The 17,476-nt window shown below is 42.0% G+C and overlaps 1 protein-coding gene across 1 annotated transcript in view; it reads left to right on the plus strand.

Annotated features, from left to right (window-relative positions):
* LOC123730423 (kinase suppressor of Ras 2) overlaps window positions 1–17,476 on the plus strand; it is a 72,022-nt gene that overhangs the window by 12,278 nt on the left and 42,268 nt on the right. Inside the window, exons 4-5 of the mRNA XM_045707065.2 lie at window positions 9,571–9,606; window positions 10,009–10,552. Of these exons, the coding sequence (XP_045563021.2) occupies window positions 9,571–9,606; window positions 10,009–10,552 (580 nt within the window). The remainder of the gene's footprint in view (window positions 1–9,570; window positions 9,607–10,008; window positions 10,553–17,476) is intronic.

A 17,476-nucleotide genomic window follows, 5' to 3' on the forward strand; every position in this document is an offset into this window, starting at 1 on the left:
TGGCGGCTGAGTTCTGACTTCCTCCACAGGAGCCGGCCAGGCGGTTGGACGCCCATACAGGGTCCAGATGGGTGTGTGTGTCCTTATGTTTGTCCTTCTTCTGTGTGTATGTTTTGTGTGTCTGTGTGTTTGTCTGTCTTTCTCTCTCTCTCTCTCTCTGTGTGTGTGGGTGCATGCGTGTTTGTGCGTCAAGCCTGAAAGATTATCACACATAGGCTAGGTGTATACATGAAACAGATCCAACCCAGCCCAACTCACCCCAACTATACATTAGATAGCAATGCACAACATGGATAACTAAGACTGTAGCTCTGTGTTATACAGACAGTTCCATTAGAAAATGCTGCTACTACTGCTGTGCTTGTTCTCCAGTCCTCCTGGTTCACAAAGGCAGCAAAGGCGCTGGACACACACAGACACACTTGTACGGGCACACACACACACACACACACACACACACACACACACACACACACACACACACACACACACACACACACACACACACACACACACACACACACACACACACACTAATGGGCTCTTTTCAAACGGATGGCTGGGGAGAGGTGTGAATGTAATAGCAACACCACACACTGCGCTGCTGCTGTAAGGGCCACTCATACTCAGAGCGAAGGGGAGAGAAAGGCCTATTCTATCTCAGCCCTTTCTTTAAACCTAAAGGGAAAGAATATAACCACCACTACACCATCTTGCTCAGCCACCACTTTTAAATATTACATTTTTAAATTATCTGAGAGGAACGGGGTCCGTTGGGAGGATTCGTCATCGTCCTCTATGGAAGCCTGTCTTTGTAACTCCTACGCAGAACATGAATACGCAAAATATTCTCTTGCCTCGAATCACATGAAAAAGTAATAATTGTCACATTATTTTGTAATGACTCTTAAGGCCATCGCAGACTTTGTTGGCCAGCACTTCTGTTTTTTGACAAGACAGTGACTAATAAAGACTTTGTACAGGATTTGTAACCTCACTCGGACTCTTCAGCTTGAAATGTCTCCACCCGCACAGCTGAATGGCTAGCTATTTGGTGGCGTAGCTGGTTAAGATGTTTTCAAAGGGATGGTAATGCCCCACTGGGCACACTACGTCATTTCAATGTGGCTAATTGGGTAATATTTAGTTGAGACGTTGATCAATGAGATTACAACCTATATGGGTGACCACTGAAAAAGACAGCTTAAAGTTAGATGAATATCCAATGTGTTGGTCTAAAAGCAAAACCAAATTCCATTGAAAAACAATGTCAGATTTTTGGTTTAGTTGTCACCAAAATATATATTACTGCGCTTTCAACCATTTTAAAAGCACAGCAAAGTTAAAATGTTTAGATATTAGAGATACTCTGAGATACTCTGAATGATCGGCTATGAAAAGCCAACTGACATTTACTCCTGAGGTGCTGACCTGTTGCACCCTAGACAACCACTGTGATTATTATTATTTGACCCTGCTGGTCATCAATGAACATTTGAACATCTTGGCCATGTTCTGTTATAATCTCCACCCGGCACAACCAGAAGAGGACTGGCCACCCCTCATAGCCTGGTTCCTCTCTAGGTTTCTTCCTAGGTTCTGGCCTTTCTAGGGAGTTTTTCCTAGAAACCGTGCTTCTACACCTGTATTGCTTGCTGTTTGGGGTTTTAGGCTGGGTTTCTGTACAGCACTTTGTTACATCAGCTGATGTAAGGGCTTTATAAATAAATTTGATTGATTGATTGATCAATGCCATAAGAGATTCTGTGCAGATTATTACAGGAATTGTGAAGATCTCTACTGACCTGCGCTTTATATGATTAGATAACAAGAAATGTAGTTACTGTAACATCAAAATGTGGCCGTGGATGTGTTATTCATTTTAAGGTTGAATGTTACATTAGTTTGTAAGATAGCCTCAATTGTAGGCTATTTACTGTGATCAAAGGTAATATTGAATTGTGTTTGGTTGACAATGCAACCACTTATCAACATTTACATTTATCTTCTGCTTGGATAGTTCCATCTGTGCCACTGACTTAGTCTGGATTTCATTTCCTGTTTGTCTGCAAATTAGTAATTGATAGGTTCGATTCAAGTCTCCATCTCAACCAAAAATCTAAGTTATAGAATATGACTAAATCAAATCAAACTTTAAATGAACTTTAAATAAAGTTTGATTTGATTAAGTCTTATTCTTTAACTTTTCTTCATCTTCTTCATATGTTGATATTTGTTTGCGTTGACAACCAAATATAATTAAATATCACTAAATATCATTACATTTGAAATCAACCAGAGCTTGAAGCCCTAAGCATATTGTGTTGTCTATTTTTTGTTTCATTTTTTGTTTAATTCCAACAATCGCTGTTGATGACTTTGCAAATGCTATATATAGTTGAAGTCGGAAGTTTACATACACATAGGTTGGAGTCATTAAAACTTGTTTTTCAACCACTCCACAAATTTCTTGCTAACAAACTATAGTTTTGGCAAGTCGGTTAGGACATCTACTTTGTGCATGATACAAGTAATTTTTCCAACAATTGTTTACAGACAGATTATTTCACTTATAATTCACTGTATCACAATTCCAGTGGGTCAGAAGTTTACAGACACTAAGTTGACTGTGCCTTTAAACAGCTTGGAAAATTCCAGAAAATGATGTCATGGTTTTAGAAGCTTCTGATAGGCTAATTGACATAATTTGAGTCAATTGGAGGTGTCCCTATGGATGTATTTCAAGATCTACCTTCAAACTCAGTGCCTCTTTGCTTGACATCATGGGAAAATCAAAAGAAATCAGCCAAGATATCAGAAAGAAAATTGTAGACCTCCACAAGTCTGGTTCATCCTTGGGAGCAATTTCCAAATGCTGGAAGGTACCACATTCATCTGTACAAACAATAGTACGCAAGTATAAACACCATGGGACCACGCAGCCATCATACCGCTCAGGAAGGAGACGCGTTCTGTCTCCTAGAGATGAATGTACTTTGGTGCGAGAAGTGCAAATCAATCCCAGAACAACAGCTAAGGACCTTGTGAAGATGCTGGAGGAAACAGGTACAAAAGTATCTATATCCACAGTAAAACGAGTCCTGCACTTCACAAAATAGATGACTTCATGAGGAAGGAAAGCTATGTGGATATATTGAAGGAACATCTCAAGACATCAGTCAGGAAGTTAAAGCTTGGTCGCAAATGGGTCTTCCAAATGGACAATGACCCCAAGCATACTTCCAAAGTTGTGGCAAAATGGCTTAAGGACTACAAAGTCAAGGTATTGGAGTGGCCATCACAAAGCCCTGACCTCAATCCTATAGAACATTTGTGGGCAGAACTGAAAAAGTGTGTACGAGCAAGGAGGCCTACAAACCTGACTCAGTTACACCAGCTCTGTCAGGAGGAATGGACCAAAATTCACCCAACTTATTGTGGGAAGCTTGTGAAAGTCTACCCGAAAGGTTTGACCGAAGTTAAACAATTTAAAGGCAATGCTACCAAATACTAATTGAGTGTATGTAAAATTCTGACCCACTGGGAATGTGATGAAAGAAATAAAAGCTGAAATAAATCATTCTCTCTACTATTATTATGACATTTCACATAAAATAAAGTGGTGATCCAAACTGACATAAAACAGGGAATTTGTACTAGGATTAAATGTCAGGAATTGTTAAAAACTGAGTTTAAATGTATTTGGCTAAGGTGTATGTAAACGTCCGACTTCAACTGTAGGCCTAAATATCATCATTGATATGTGATAAGGTATGGTAACATTTTCCTTGCTCCCTTGACTTCGATAGCAAAAGTGATTCTATTTAGTTTTTAAGGGGAGATCTCTCAACAATCTTGCTCACAGTAGCACATTGCTAATAGTTAGTGACAAATATCAAAGCTAAGTAGGGCTGGGCTTGGTTAAAACCTTGAATGGGAGACTAAAGGGTAGCAGTTGATAGATCAATCCTCCAGTAGGAGATGCTGCCCAAATTGTCTTTTCTTCTTCTGATAGTGTGTATAAAAAAATCTGACATTGTTTTAAAGGTACAATATTTGTATTTTCCACATAGATTCCACTTCACAATACATTGACAAATTACATTGAACCAACGTTGATTCCACCATTTTGTGCCCAGTGGGGTGTGTTTGCGAGACAGAGGTCCCGCGTTTCAGTCTCTGTGTGACCTTGTTAGTGGGGAAGATGTATGGTTAATCAAGTACAGTGATGTCCGTCACAGTTGCATACATAAAAAGGTTTTAAAGGTTCAAATAGAGAAACGTAATGCATAAATGCATAGTAAAAAGTGAGTTAAGTAATACACTTACAGTAAATGAGAATGTCAGCTATTAAGAACACTTAGAATAGCTTAGAATAGTTTATTATATTAAAAACAAATGCAAGGTGATTGTCGCTTTCAACAAAGCTCTTGTTTTGTATTTCAGCTCACAAGTTGCTTTAGTGACTCATATTATTCCAGCTAGGGGCTCGTCAGTTGGTCCTCTGTGTTGCTGCAATATCCACACATTCTATGACCCAGCATGCCCCTCTTCAGGCGCCCACACACACACACGCACGCACACACACACACACACACAAACAAACAAACAAACAAACAAAAACACACACACTGTAAACCCAACATCCTGCCTTGTCCTTACTAATAGTGTTGATCTAGCCCTAACGCTGAGAGCTAGGTTTACATGAGAGCGACAATTCGTGCCCTGAAGTTAGTCTCAGATTCAGTATCTGTCCTCACTCATCTTTTCATCATTAAATGGACTGTCCCCACGCTTGCCATGCCTTAAGACCGGTTCAATTACACTCACCATTAATTCGCTTCAAATGCCATCTTTGAGTATAGAAAAAAAGGAGAAGAGGAGAGAGGAGAGGAGAGCAGAGGCGTATGGGAGAAGAGACGAGCAGAGGCGTATGGGAGAAGAGGAGAGGAGATGACAGTACAGGAGAGGAGGAGTGAATGGGGAAGGGAAAGGAGGGAGCAGCAAAGAAAAGAGGAGAAGAGGAGAGGCAAGGATTATGGTAGATGACGAGGAGTGGGAAGGAGTATGATAGAGGAGAGGAGAAAAGGAGAGGAAAGGACTATGGTAGAAGAGGAGAGGAAGAGGAAAGATGTATGGTAGAAGGGATGAGAGGAGTATGGCAGAGGAGAAGAGGAGAGAAGGAGAGGGAAGGAGTATGGTAGAGGAGAAGAGGAGAGGAGGATTAGAGAGGAAAAGAGAATAGGGGAGAGGAGAGAAGGAGTAGGAAAAGGAGAGCAAGTTTCTTCCATTTATGAGAGGAGAATGAAGAGCGAGAATAAGGGAGAGAAATGTGGGGATGTTCACAGATGCCAGAAGGTGGAGAAACAACTTTTAGGTTACCTATCATCTGGACAATGATAGATTAGTTAGCCAACATAAAGTGCTATCTAGCTACTGATGATGCCGTAACAACCTCCTTCGTCCACAGTCATCCCATTCAAAAGACTGAATTAAAAAACAATCCTTCCAGGGATTCCTCCCGAGGAGCATATGGCATCCTTTCACAAAGGGTTTATCCCAAATGCCACCCTATTCACTACTTTTGACCAGAGCCCTATGGGCCCTATGTAGGAAATAGGGTGTCATTTGCCACGCAGCCTTATTATGGCAGTTTAATGGACCAGATAGAATCCCAGTGGCCTTTCTCTGCCATTTACCACACAACAGCCAGAGCCTGGTCCTAATTAGTCCAATTAGTATGCTGTTGACCACCTTTTCTCCCAACACTCTCCCCATGTAAAGATCTGCTATTAACAATGGGGATGTATAATGCGTTGGCCATTTACCAAAAATCATTATCTTGGATAATTACTCATACAATACATCTCCTCTGACTGGTGTATTGTTGGGCTAAAGTGTTGTGAAGCACTATGGAGAAAATTCAGGCTACTGTACTGTATAGGGCCTCTGCTACTGCCAAGTGACAACACAGAGAACACTGGCTGCACATGCCACCCTACAGACAGGTGGACCCAAAGTACTAGAATGAATGGGCTTTGGAACATTTGTGAGCTATGGGGACTCATAGGGTGCAACATAACGTAATTGTAAGCTATGGGGGAGTCTTGTTGAGCAATAGGGAGCCCCATAGAGAAGGATTAAATGGGATAAAGAAGAGCTAATATATATATATATTGTTGTTGTTATTACAAGTGAGATCACATGAACTAACTGCAGTCGAGTTTTGTTACAATTTTGATAAACCAGTTGCTAAGACTCATATTGAATTTTATTCCACTGTTCTATCTATCACTGCATAGATTGTCTGAGACTCATCTCTTACCAATCAGAGGATCAAAGCCATTGACTAATTTCCCATAATGGCACGTTACCAGAGATACTTTGGAGGAGATGGGAAACTCCATTGGAATCGTATTAACAGCCATTTTGTAAGTTGCCCATGCATCATTAATAGGCCGCCTGGTGCATTCTGGGAGATTCTGGGATAAGGAGAGCACTCCTTCAATGAGTGAATGGGACTCAATTGGGCGTAAACTCAAAAACCCAACATTAGCATGAATTTCGTGGACAAGTACATTACAAATCTTTTCTGAGATGTGAGATAATTAACTTGTTCTCTGTAATATCATATAGCTTTGGAATGGTGACATTGGTTACTTTAGAGGAAAATAGGCAGATTTCTCGACTGATAGCCTGACTTTGAGAAGGGATTGTGTGACGATTAGCTTAGCAACTGAATGATGCAGCATGACAACGTGAATGCGGTTGGTCGACAGTGTGATGGGTGGGGTGTTACATGTTCCTTCATTCATTTCCCGATAGGATTCTTATCTCCTCCTTTCTCTAATATCTCTGGCTTTACACACTTGTGTTCAGGCTCTGGCCCAACTCATTGGTTTCTGGGATGAATCAGAACAGTTTTTTGAATGTGTTTGCATACACACGATGAGGAGATAAATTCCAGACTCATTGTGGAGAAGAAACGTTAGTGGGCTTGGCGTTTGGCCAGAGCGAAGTGGATGGGTAGACGAGCAAGTAAAATACTAGTATGGTTGGTAAATTAAAGGGACAATCAGCAGTTGAAACAATAACAAAGTGATTCCCCGCCCCTGTTTCGGTAAAAAGCTGAGGGATGGGGCTGGAGAAATGTAACCACTCTCAAATTCAGAGACAGCGCTATGGATGCAAGGACCATGTTTTGAGGCTATATAGTGTTTGTTTACATTTACTTTGTTTACAAACATGGGAGTAAAACAAGCTTATATTTTGGGTTCTGATGGGGTACGACAGTTAAACTAAGCTCATGAGGCATTAATAAATGATACTCTTCAAGAATCAGTGGGTACATATCATTAATGAATACATTCAAAAATGGATGTAGCATCTGTAGATTGCCCCTTTAAGTCATTAATGAGGCAATGTGTTTATGTATCTGATTACACTCCATTCTCTCTCTACTGTATAGGCCTTTCTGGAACTGTCACTTCACAGGGTTCTAGCCCTGACAAACAGAATGGAAAGACTCCAAGGAAATGGATACTCTAAGACGTGGACTATTCACACTATTAATCAGTTACATGGATGTCTGTAGACAATATTGGATTATGCAGGTCTTGTGTTTAATTAATGGCTGGGCTGTGATTTGATCTGAAGCCTTTGGTAATTTCACTAAAATCCTCCTCAGTATCGCAGGCTTTGTGTGTGTGTGTGTGTGTGTGTGTGTGTGTGTGTGTGTGTGTTTCGTCATCATCTATATTTACAGACCTAGTGTCAGTTTACTGGCATTCAAGGGTGAAGAAGGCTCTTTGATGATTTCGAAACATTTCAAGTGAGGAGATGCCAAACTTTTTAATTTCGAGTGGCTTGTTTGTCGTACGTTTTTGCTAATGAAGGAGGCTTGATCGTGCGTCATCTTCCCCTTCTATTCCTTTCTGAGCAGTTGAGGAGCGCTCCGTCTGGCTCTTTTCCTGTTGCATCCTGGTCTTGTCTGAGGAGTTTGGTGCACTGTGCAGCACACTTTCAGAGTCCCCACAGTGTGTGCTTGCGTGTGTTTGAAGTGCAGGAAGGAGGCTGGTGCCTCTCCAGGAGAGAGTAGAGCACAGAGGTACTCCATTAAACAGGCCGTCTCCACCCCAATACCCCTGTATACTGTTTAACCCCGTATACAGTTCTCCTCGATCATTAGAAGTCTCTCTCATCTCAGGGGTTAACTCATGTGGCCTTGCTTATGCATGAAGTTGATTAATATGCAACACCATGAGTAACTATGGGCAAAGTTGTATTATTGTATGTTGAGACTGAGTGCAGCATTGATAGTGATTGTGTGTAGGAGATCCATGCAAGCAGACAGTCCACTGTAGCCTCTATGATTAGATCATAAACTTTCCATAGTGTTGTTTATCTGAACAGATCATTACGTCCACCATAGAACTGCAATGACTAATTCTAATGTCCAGTGCAGTTTGAACTCTGGCCTGGCTGTAAAATACCCCTCTAAAATACAGACTGGATCGCTAGTCGTGAGGGATGTCTTTTAACAACCAACCCGTCTCCCAGTCCCAGTCTGTGCCTATGAGTGGACACATCCCTTAGGACTCCTATAGTCTATGTACACTGAGTGTACAAACATGAGGAACACCTTCCTAATATTGATTTGCACCCCCTATTGCCCTCAGAACAGCCTCAATTTGTCAGGGCACGGAATCTACAAGGTGTCGAAAGCATTCCACAGGGATGCTGGTCCATGTTGACTTCCCACAGTTGCTGGTCCATGTTGACTCCGCACAGTTGCTGGTCCATGTTGACTTCCCACAGTTGTGTCAAGTTGACAGGATGTCCTTTGGGTGGAGGACCATTCTTGATACACACAGGAAACTGTGGAGTGTGAAAAACCAGTTCGTGACACACTCAAACCGGTGCACCTGGCACTTACTACCATACCCCAGTTCAAAGGCTTTTAAATCTTTGTCTTGCCCATTCACCCTCTGAATGGCACACATACACAATCCATGTGTCAATTGTCTCAAATCCTTCTGTCTCCTCCCATTCATCTACACTGATTGAAGTGGATTTAACAGGTGACATCAATAAGGGATCATAGCTTTCACTTGGTCAGTCTTTGTCATAGAAAGAGCAGGTGTCCCTAATGTTTTGTACACGCAGTATATACTGTACTCTACTATCCCGGGGACACTGTTTGTCACTCTTGTTACTTCAGCCCTCTCCCTCTCTCTCTCCTTTCCCAATGTGTCTCCCTCTACTCCACATCTCTCTATCCCTCTCCTTGTCCCTTCAGAAGTCTCTGGTGGGCTTGTCTTAAAACATCACAGGGAAGAAATACTACTAAGGAATACTTTTTTTCCTTCAAGCCTTTCGGGAGAATGCATAGCCATTAGTGTTATTGAGCTAATTCGGATACTGCATTCAGATCAGAGTTGAATTTTAGAGACTGTGATTAGTACAATGGCTGGGTCTCTGATGGACAGAAAGAGAGAGGAAACAAACAATATTTTTGCCATCTTTTTATCAAATCAATTAAACGTTTGTTTGCTTCTCTTTTCTTTCAAGAACAACTCGAGGATGACTCATTGCCCAATAACGGAGGTGAATATTTCCATTTAAGCTGAAAATATAATTTCTCTCTTCTCTGCTCTCCCAAACCAAACTCCTCTGTCTCACTTATTCAACATCAACCTCATCTCCAGCTTCTCATCTAATGTTTAGGGATCAAGGTGGCTGTGGTTAATCAAGCATCACTCTCCTCTATTCCTCTCCTATCTGAGCCCATGCTACATTACATCTGCTATTGATGTCAGATCCATGCTCTCTCGCTTTTTTGCTCTATCGTCAGGCCATTTTTTTCTAATCAAATTTTAGTTTTTATTATCCTTAAATGACATGTATAAATGTAAATAATTAAGCAGAGTCAAGGTATCAGGTAATTGTTTGTGGTTAAATGTTATCTGTAACATGTTCCTTCTTGTTTCTCCTCCTCCTCCTCCACAGCAGGTAGCCATGCTAAGCAGGACTGGTCCATCCAGTGGCCCACCTCTGAGTCTGGCAAGGAGAACACTCCCTTCCCCTCTCCAGAACCCAGCCAGTGGGTCCGCTTCCAGCTCTCCCAAAGCCCCATGGTCCAGGCCAAGTACAACCAGCAGCACCACAGCCAGTGCCACAGCCCCCAGTCATTGCTACCCTATCCGTATGGCCCCTATGTCCAGCCAGACCGCCTCACCGTGGACAGCCACCTGGGACTGGGGGCCTTCCCCCCCATGGACATGGGTCATCGATCCCTGCCCCCCTCGCCCCGTCAGAGGCACTTTGACCACACTCCTCCCCGGACTCCACTGGTGGTGAACACCATGACCCCCCCGGGCACGCCCCCCATGAGGCGCAGAAACAAGGTGAAGGCCCCCGGGACGCCCCCACCCCCCAGCCGAAAGCTCATCCACCTGCTGCCAGGCTTCACGGTGCTGCACCGCTCCAAGTCACATGAGTTCCAGCAGGGCAACCGCATAGTTCTGGAGGCAGCTGACACACAGACACTCAAGTGAGTATTTTTTTTATTTAAATTTTTTTACATCTGGATCCTTTAGGTTAGAAACCTATTTTGCAAGGCACCCCACAGGGTGACCTGCCCACATGATACAACAGCCATTTTGAGTAAATTGTCAGTAATGGCAACTATTGTGATAAAGTGTTTGACTTTTGTGGGGATATTGGTCAACTACAATAACAACAATTGTGCTTTTGGTTGTGATTTTAGAGCAGTTTGTTTGTTGTACCAACAAGTTTGATTCTGCTGGGGGACAAGGGTTTCAATGAGTTTATGGATAAAGAGAGAGAGCTTGCAGTCAGTACAATAAAACTAAAGCATGGGCCTCCTGAGTGGCATAGTGGTCTAAGGCACTGCATCGCAGTTGCTAGCTGTGCCACTAGAGATCCTGGTTCGAGTCCAGGCTCTGTTGCAGCCGGCCGCGACCGGGAGACCAATGGGGCGGCACACAACTGGCCCAGCGTCGTCCAGGTGAGGGATGGGTTTGACCGGCAGGGATGTCCTTGTCCCATCGCGCTCTAGCGACTCCTGTGGCGTGCCAGGACATTGGTGTGGCTGGCTTCCGGGTTAAGCGGGCATTGTGTCAAGAAGCAGTGCGGCTTGGTTGGGTCGTGCTTCAGAGGATGCATGGCTCTCGACCTTCGCCTCTCCCAAGTCCTTATGGGAGTTGCAGCGATGAGACAAGACTGTAACTACCAATTGGATACCACGAAAAAGGGGTCAAAGTTACAAAAATGTTTTATATAATATATATATGCTTTTATAATAAAGCATGTACAATTATAAATAGTGGAGTTTAACTTTAAACTTTCTGAATCGGATTTCTAGCCCTCTGATACAGCAAGTATTTAAAAAAATAGTAAGATTAAGTTCTATTTAAGACAGAGGCCACTCCCAGGAAAACAACTCAATCTTGCATTTACTGTCTAACTGTTTTAATAAAATAAGAATAAGATTAAGATAGACTTCTATATAAAAGAGCGGAAGAGGGCACTCATAGGAAATCTTGTATTGTCTCTAACTGCATTTAATAAAACACTTAGACAATAAATGCAAGATGGAGCTCCTTTCTCTCTCTCTCTCTCTCTCTCTCTCTCTCTCTCTCTCTCTCTCTCTCTCTCTCTCTCTCTCTCTCTCTCTCTCTCTCTCTCTCTCTCTCTCTCTCTCTCTCTCTCTCTCTCTCTCTCAGTACTTTATTTACTCCTCTATCTTCCTGCCCGAGGCCCAATCAGCCTAATTCGTTCAGTTTAATTCATGTCCACCAGCGCCCGTAGAAAAACAATGGCCTGTCAACAGAACAGAGATAACAGAGAGCTTGGCTGGGAGCAAGGCGCTGAGTTCCTGACCAAACCGACCGTGCGTCTGGTCTGGTGCAATGCTGATCAGATCAGCTTGTATCCTCTACTAACGGGCCAGGCCAGAGAGGATCCACCAGAGTACCTAGGGTAATCAGGAACCATCAGCAGTCAGGAAAGGAGTGCCCCTCAGGAGAGTAACAGTCATTTTTATAATACAATTATGACAGTGGCCCATCGTTGCCTACTTGGTGAGTTAATATTTGGAGGTTATATTCCTTCTTTATGACCGCCATCTGGGTTGTGTTCTGCCCCGGTTTGTGTGTGTTTGTTTGTGTTTGTGCACGTACTTGTCTTTCCTGTGAGGTAGTGTATAAGCAGGGCAGTGAATAGGGACTCACACAGCATTAGAGAATTGATTACCGGTCCCTGAGCACTGATAGACTGCAGGCTCAAAGTTAAGCTCTCTAATCAATGACTGTACTGGACCATGCCTGGAAACACTAGGATTCATCTGGACCAGACCTGGGTTCAAATACTATTTAGGGTATTTCAATTACTTTCAAAGACATTTGGAAGTAAGTATTTCGATATTTTTTTATTTGAAAAGACAACTAGTTGAATATTGGAATGCATTTGGAAATACACTTGGAAAGTATTTGAAAATACTAAAATATACTGAATCAAATACACACCTATGCATTTAACCCAGGTATTTGAAAATAGTATTTAAAAGTAGCATTTAAAAATACTTTCAAGTAGAAGGCTATTTATAGGAAATTATTTGAAAATAGTTGATTCCAGCCACATTATTAGGAAATACTCAAATATACACTACCGTTCACAAGTTTGAGGTCACTTAGAAATGTCCTTGTTTTTGAAAGAAAAGCAATTTTTTTTGCTTTTCTTTCAAAAACAAGGACATTTCTAAGTGACCCCAAACTTTTGAACGGTAGTGTATGTACATAACTAAAAAAAGAACTCAATTACCTCGTACCCCTGCATATCGACTTGGTACTGGTACTCCCTGTATAAAGGCATGTTATTTTTACTTGTTATTCTTATTCGTTATTCACTGTGTGTTTATTCCTCCTGTCACTATTTCACTTTTCTTTTTTCTTTTTTTAATCTTTAACTCTGCATTGTTGGAAAAGGATGCGTAAAGTAAGCATTTCACCTGTTGTTTACGAAGCATGTGACAAATAAAATTTGATTTGATTTGATTTAATAACACATTCTCAAATACACATGTATTTCAACCCAGGTCTGATCTGGACACAGTGGGGAGTAGCATAGTGCAGTGTTTCACTAACCTCTCCTCAGGTTCCCCCAGTCATTTATACTGTTCCAATCTATTCCTGAACTAGCACACCTGATTGAACTAGTGGACTAATCAGCCAGCCCTTGGTTTATTGAATGCATAGGAAACACTGATTTAGTGCTGTCCCTCTGCTTGCATTATACATGGCACACAGAGGATAAGTAGAGGTCTACATTTGGTTCAAACAGAGTTGTTTCTCCTAATCTGATTTCATGTTTTATTCTACCTTTATTTTTCAGTCTCTCCTTAGAATAGTAGGGGCAAACCTTGGGCAGGTACAAAGTAAATATGGCCCCTTGTTCTTCAGTGGGTTATACACTGAGTATACAAAACATTAGGAACACCTGCTCTTTCCATGACATAGCCTGACCAGGTGAATCCAGGTGAAAGCTATGATCCCTTATTGATGTCACTTGTTAAATCCACTTCAATCAGTGTAGATGAAGGAGATGAGACAGGTTAAAGAATGATTTTTAAGCCTTGATCAACTGAGAAATGGATTCACAAGGTAAATGGGACAAAATATTTAAGTGCCTTTGAACAGGGTATGGTAGTAGGTGTCAGGCACACCGGTTTGAGTGTGTCAAGCTGCTGGGTTTTTTACGCTCAACAGTTTCCCTTATGTATCAAGAATGGTCAACCACCCAAAGGACATCTTGACACAACTATAGGAAGCATTGGAGTCAACATGGGCCAGCATCCCTGTGGAACGATTTTGACACCTTGTAGACTCCATGCCCAACGAATTGAGCCTGTTCTTAGGGCTAAAGGCATGCAACTCGATATTAGGAAGGTGTTCCCAATGTTTTGTAGACTCAGTGTTGTTGCTGCTGTCATTATCAGAGGATCCTGTTTTGAAAGTCTCTGAAAGTGTTCTATTGAAAAAGTTTAGTCACTAGCTAGCTACCTTGGGATCCCACGACACGATTGGCATCAGTTGCTGAGACTGCTGCTATCTGCCCAGGGATCCTGCCAACCAAGGGTCTGATGAGCTGCTTGGCTTAGAAGCTAGCCTAGCTGCCACTGTTAGCAGCCAATCAAGCTAGCAGAGTTTCCTTGAGGGCTTGAACGCAACCCGTGACACGGTTAGCCCTTGTGGCTGCGACCACGGCTTGTCCCGGGCTTGAGACTGTCTAGATCCCTGCTGTTTGCTGCTGTTTCCATCTTCCCTGAGACCTGCCCTATCTAGAACTGCGAGGAGTAACAACATAGCCTACGTTGCTACTATGACAAAGACCAAAGCCAGTGGGAGTATCGTTGAGGATAGTTGTGTCTCTCTATCACAGGTGAAGGATCTTTTAACAGAACAAATATACAGTACCAGTCAAAAGTTTGGACACACCTACTCATTCAAGGGTTTTTCTTATTTTTTTGACTATTTTCTACATTGGAGAATAATAGTGAAGACATCAAAGCTATGAAATAACACACATGGAATCATGCAGTAACCAAAAAAGTGTTAAACAAATCAAAATATATTTTATATTTGAGATTCTTCAAAGTAGCCACCCTTTGCCTTGATGACAGCTTTGCACACTCTTGGCATTCTCTCAGCCAGCTTCATGAGGTAGTCACCTGGAATGCATTTCAATTAACAGGTGTGCCTTGTTAAAAGTTAATTTGTGGAATTTCTTTCCTTCTTAATGTGTTTGAGCCAATCAGTTGTGTTGTGTCAAGGTAGGGGGGGTATACACAAGATAGCCCTATTTGGTAAAAAAACAAGTCCATATTATGGCAAGAACAGCTCAAATAAGCAAAGAGAAACAACAGTCCATCATTACTTTAAGACATGAAGGTCAGTCAATCCAGAAAATGTCAAGAACTTTGAAAGTTTCTTCAAGTGCAGTCGCAGAAACCATCAAGCGCTATGATGAAACTGGCTCTCATGAGGACCGCCACAGGAAAGGAAAACCCAGAGTTACCTCTGCTGCAGAGGATAAGTACATTAGAGTTAACTGCACTTCAGATTGTAGCCCAAATAAATGCTTCACAGAGTTCAAGTAACAGACACATCTCAGAGACTGTTTGAATCAGGCCTTTATTAGACACTAATAAGAAGAAGAGACTTTCTTGGGCCAATAAACATGAGCAATGGACATTAGACCGGTGGAAATCTGTCCTTTGGTCTGATGAGCAAAATTTTTTGGTTCCAACCGACGTGTCTTTGTGAGACGCAGAGTAGGTGAACGGATGATCTCCGCTTGTGAAGCATGGAGGAGGTGTGATAGTGTGGTGGTGCTTTGCTGGTGACACTGTCTGTGATTTATTTAGAATTCAAGGCACACTTAACCAGCATGGCTACCACAGCATTCTGCAGCGAAACGCTATCGCATCTGGTTTGTGCTTAGTGGCTATCATTTGTTTTTCAACAGGACAATGACCCAAAACACACCTCCAGGCTGTGTAAGGACTATTTGACCTTGAAGAAGAGTGATGGAATCCTGCATCAGATGACCTGGCCTCCACAATCACCCGACCTCAACCCAATTGAGATGGTTTGGGATGTGTTGGACCGCAGAGTAAAGGAAAAGCAGCCAACAAGTGTTCAGCATATGTGGGAACTCCTTCAAGACTGTTGGAAAAGCATTCCTGATTAAGCTGGTTGAGAGAATGCCAAGAGTGTGCAAAGCTGTCATCAAGGCAAAGGGTGGCTACTTTGAAGAGTCTAAAATATAAAATATTTTTTCATTTGTTTAACACTTTTTTGGTTAATACATTATTCTATATGTTTTATTTCATAGTTTGGATGTCTTCACTATTATTCTACAATGTAGAATAAAGTAAAAATAAAGGAAAACCGTTGAATGAGTAGGTGTGTCCAAACTTTTGACTGGTAGTGTATATTCTACAAGCAGTTGTTACAACAACAAGAAAATAGCTTCAAGTGTTGTGTCCAAATACTGGTGGAGTCACCTAATAAAAGAATGGACGACTTGACCATAGAGGTCCAGGACCTGAAGAACAGTTTGCTCTTCTCCCAGGGTCAGCTCGATGAGTTTAAACAGGAAAACGGCAAGGTGACAGCAATCTGTAAGTCATTGAGAAAGGACATCAGTTCTGAATGTGATTCCATGATAACAATGATGGAGAAATGTGATTATTTAAAGGGACAATCAAGGTGGAACAACATTGTTGTGAATGGAATTGCAGAATCTCCACATGAGACCTAAGGACAAAGTGAGGGAAATTATCTTGGAGATACTAAAGATGGACCACAGGAAGATTGAAGTGGAGCACGCCCACAGGATTGGAAAACCACCACTGGCCCAGGTGACAGGCACGACAGTGGTCAAGTTCCTGAGGTTCAAGGACAAGGTTTCTGTTCTGGAAAGAACCAAGAACTTGAGAGGATTGTACATCTTCCTCAACGAGGATTATCCTGAAGCTGTGCGCAAGAAGAGAAAATAACTTATCTCGGCCATGAAAGCTGCCAGAACGCGTGGGGACATCCGCTATGACAGGGTCATTGTCCACCCTCCCTCCCAAAAGTCTGGAAGGGATGAGAGCCAAGCCTATGGGTTCTTAGCTTCAACCCCACAGCACACACACACTTACACACATCAACTCTTGCTTTGTTTGTTCTTTTCCCTAAGATGTCTATCTCTGAGAAGCTAGCCAGAAAAGGGCTGAAAATAGCCCATACCAATATATGTAGCCTTGGAAACAAGCTTCATGAAATCAATAACTTGTTTTCTATCCACAAGTATTAATTATATGCATATCCTAGCTTCTGAGTTTGAGTAGTAGGCCGTTTAAAATGGGCACTAATTTTTTTCAAAATGCGCTGTGGCGCCCCCTATCCTAGGCGACCGTCAAGAGGTTAACATCAGATAACATGAATATCTTAGCCATTTCTGAGACTCACTTAGAAAATTCCTTTGATGATACAGCAGTAGCAATACAAGGATATAACATCTAAAGAAGAGACAGGAATTCTTATGGTGGAGGAATTCTTGCTATATACTGCACATTCGGAAAGTATTCAGACCCCTTGACTTTTTCCACATTTTGTTATGTTACACAGAGTCCAAAAAAAATAAATCCTCATCAATGTACAGTACACACAATACCCCATATTGACAAAGCAAAAACAGTTTTTAGACATTTTTGCAAATTTGTTAAAAATAAAAAAAATGGATGTATCACATTTACATAAGTATTCAGACCCTTTACTCAGTACTTTGTTGAAGCACCTTTGGCAGTGATTACAGCCTTGAGTCTTTTTGGGTATGACGCTACAAGCTTGGCACACCTGTATTTGGGGGGTTTCTAACATTCCTCTCTGCAGATCCTCTCAAGCTC

Source organism: Salmo salar, chromosome 24 (genome assembly GCF_965601325.2).
Source record: "Salmo salar chromosome 24, fSalSal1, whole genome shotgun sequence".
NCBI classification, from domain to species: domain Eukaryota; kingdom Metazoa; phylum Chordata; class Actinopteri; order Salmoniformes; family Salmonidae; genus Salmo; species Salmo salar.